The sequence below is a fragment of the Chiloscyllium plagiosum genome, chromosome 48 (genome assembly GCF_004010195.1).
Source record: "Chiloscyllium plagiosum isolate BGI_BamShark_2017 chromosome 48, ASM401019v2, whole genome shotgun sequence".
NCBI lineage: Eukaryota > Metazoa > Chordata > Chondrichthyes > Orectolobiformes > Hemiscylliidae > Chiloscyllium > Chiloscyllium plagiosum.
In genome coordinates, this window is record NC_057757.1 from 1,421,633 (window position 1) to 1,424,937 (window position 3,305).

The 3,305-nt window shown below is 41.4% G+C and overlaps 1 protein-coding gene across 36 annotated transcripts in view; it reads left to right on the plus strand.

The window, feature by feature from the left end:
- The window catches only part of LOC122544297 (mucin-3A-like), a 141,580-nt gene that overhangs the window by 87,383 nt on the left and 50,892 nt on the right, over positions 1-3,305 (plus strand). For 27 of the 36 annotated variants that reach the window (XM_043683397.1, XM_043683424.1, XM_043683406.1 and 24 more), the window contains 2 exons: positions 414-527; positions 1,810-1,840. The exons of 3 other annotated variants lie outside the window; for them this stretch is intronic. In XM_043683397.1, coding sequence (XP_043539332.1) covers positions 414-527; positions 1,810-1,840 — 145 coding nt within the window. Of the gene's footprint in view, positions 1-413; positions 528-1,809; positions 1,915-3,305 lie in introns of all 36 variants that reach the window. 6 more of the 36 variants (XM_043683419.1, XM_043683405.1, XM_043683409.1 and 3 more) reach the window with 4 other exon arrangements.

Consider the following 3,305-nt stretch of genomic DNA (forward strand, 5'->3'; position numbering starts at 1 on the left):
TGCTGTGCTGTTCCAGCAATCAAGTTTCAACTCCAATTCTCCAACAGGTGACTATGGAAGCAATCACAAAGTAATGTCACTTTGGAGTGTCAATATTGCAGCACTCCCTCTGCAGTGCTGACCTCCAGCCTGGATCAGCTGGCAATAACTCTGGGGTTGAGTTAATGAGCTTCTGAATGAGTTTTATGCGCTCACCCCACAGCACAGAGATCATCCCAATGTAATCATCTGCCAATGTGCCAGTCCTGAACAGTGAGACAGATACCATTTTACTTCCAGAGAAAGTGCAGCCTGGGTTAATGCAAACTCAGTCTGGGTTTTGGGTTTCTGTCTGAAGGAGTGTAAAAGATGCACAAGTCCCTTTCCATTTGTTACAGTATAAAATCTGACACCATGAAAATTATCTTAAACAGAAACAAAGACAACAACTGAAGACTCGACAATGGAGTCTACTTCAGTGGACACAACAGTGGGAACCATCAGCTCAAAACCTACCCTGACATCCACTGATCTATCAACATCAGGAGGTAAGTGGCAGACATTGTGACCTATCATGAGAACATATCCAACTTTAATTATTCTGTACAACTGTACACGATCACTTCACCTGAAATTTGTCTTGCCCTACTTTTAATAGAGAGCATAACTTATTTACTGTAAAAAATTAAACTTCCAGAGATAATAATTTCTAAAGAAAAGCCAATGTTTAATAGAGCGAGCGATGGGAGCTAATTTATGAACATCAAGATAACTTTGAGACCAAGGAGGCAATAGCTAGAGTGGATACTCTCTGTGCTTGATGATGTTTGGGGGAATGAAGATCAGCCCAGAATACTATCAATGCTCCACTGCTTTAAGAGCAATAACACATTTACATCCAAACCTCCCACAAGAGACCAGGGAAGCAATCACAAAGTAATGTCACTTTGGAGAGTCAATATTGTAGCACTACCTCTGCATTGCTGTCCTCCAACCTGGATCTGCTGGAAGTAACTCTGGGGTTGATTTGATGAGTTTCTGCCTGAGATTTTTGCGCTCACCATGGAGCTCAGAGAGAGTCCCAATATAATAAGCTGCTAAAGTGCCTGTCCTGAACAGGGTGACAGTTACCATTTTATTCCGAGACAAAGTGCACCGGACACGTGTGTTTTAGTGTGAAGTAGTTCGGATTGCTCCAGAACATAAGGGCATAAGTGACAGCAGGAGGATCAGGCCATTCAGCTCATCTAGCCTGTTGTATCAAAAATGAAATTGTGCCTTCCCTTTTTTTTAAGGCTAGTTCCCTGGACTCTTGCTGCAACACTTGATGTTATTAACATATAGAAATATTTTGATCAAATTCTTGAACACACTCAGTTACTGAGCCTTCTGCACTCAGTTGCATTGTGCCCACTGAGGACTCTTCGTTTTCATAGCAAAAAAACATTTCTCCGCCTCTTTGCCGTGAATTTGTACAGAATGGTCCCTTGTCCTTCACTCCAGTGGAATTATCTTTCCAGTGTTGATCGAGTGGAAAGTATATCTGTCAGAATGTACGAATTGGGCTTTTCTGAAAGATGACGTGGCAATGTTGTCCTCCCTTAGCCAACCTACCGTGCAGCCTGGATTTGGGCAAGCTCAGTCTGGGTCTGGGGTTTCCGTCTGGAGGAGTGTAAGAGATGTTCAATTCCCTTTCCGTTTGTAACAAATGGAAATTGACATCAAACCATAGCATTGAACAGAATGTCATTCTGATGTGGAAACAGGATGAAATGAATGAAAAAATGTATTCAGTATAAAACCTGACACCATGAAATTTATCTTAAACAGAAACAAAGACAACTGAGACAATGGTGTCTACATCAGTGGACACAACAGTGACAACTATCGGCTCAAATCCTACCCTGACATCCACGGATCCGTCAATATCGGGAGGTGAATGGCAGACATTGCGACCTTTCGTTAGAACATATCGAACGTATATCCAATTTTTAGCTAGAATTGATACTCTCTCTTATTGATGAAGTAGCATAGCACAGGATACAATCAATGGTTCAACTGCTTTTAGGACAATAACATAGTTAGATGCAATCCTCCCTGACATCTACTGATATGTCAACATCAGAAGGTAGATGGCAGACGTTGTGACGTATAGTTAGAACATATCCAACTGTAATTTTTCTCTGAGAGATTGGTTAACGATCACTTCACCTGCAATTTGCCTTGCCCTACTTTTAATAGTGAGCATAACTGATTTAATGTAAACAATTAAACTTCCAGAGGGAGGAGTTTCTGAGGTATCGCCAGTGTTAAACAGAGCAAGCGATGGGAGCCAATTTATGAACATCATGTTTTCTTGGAAAACAAGGAAGAATGAGAGAGTATAGATACACTTTCTTCTTGATGATGTTTAGGGGATGAATATCAGCCCAGGACACTATCAACGGTTCAATTGCTTTTGGGCCAATAACACAGTTAGATTCAATCCTCCTATAAGAGACCATGGATGCAATCACACAGTATTATCAGTTTGGAGAGTCGATATTGCAGAACTCCCTCTGCACTGGGCCCCTTCGGCCTGGACCTGCTGACAGTAACCCTGGGGTTGGGTTCATGAGCTTCTGACTGAGTTTTGTGCGCTCACCTCACAGCACAGGGAGAGTCCCAGTGTAATAAGCTTGCCAATGAGCCTTTCCTGAACATTGAGACAGATACCATTTTACTTCTAGACCAAGTGTACTGGAGATGTGCGTTTTAGTGTAAAGCAGTCAGGATTGCTACATGACCGTAAGAGAATAAGTGACAGTAAGAGGATGAGGCCTTCAGCCCATTTAGTCTCTTCCAACAGAATTAAAATTGTGCCTTACCTTTTTTCAATGCTCATTCCCTGGACACTTGCTGCAGCAATTGATGCGATTAACATTTCGATATATTTTGATCATATTCTTGAACACACTCAGTGACTGAGCCTTCTGCACTCAGTTGCATTGTGCGCACTAAAGACTCATCATTTTCAGACTAAAATACATTTCTCCTTGTTGTTGTCCTGAATTTATCGAGAACATGCTATTCTTCTTGACCTCACTCCAGTGGAATTATCTTTCCAGTGTTTATCCAGTGGAAAGTATGAAAGAATGTTAGACCCGGTCTAGGTCAGAGGAGTGTAAGAGATGCACAACTTCCTTTCCTTTTCTAACAAATGGAAATTGACATCAAACCGTAGCATTGAACAGAATGTCATTCCGATGTGGAAACAGGATGAAATGATTGAAAAAACTGCATTCAGTATCAAACCTTACACCATGAAACTTATCTTAAACAGAAAC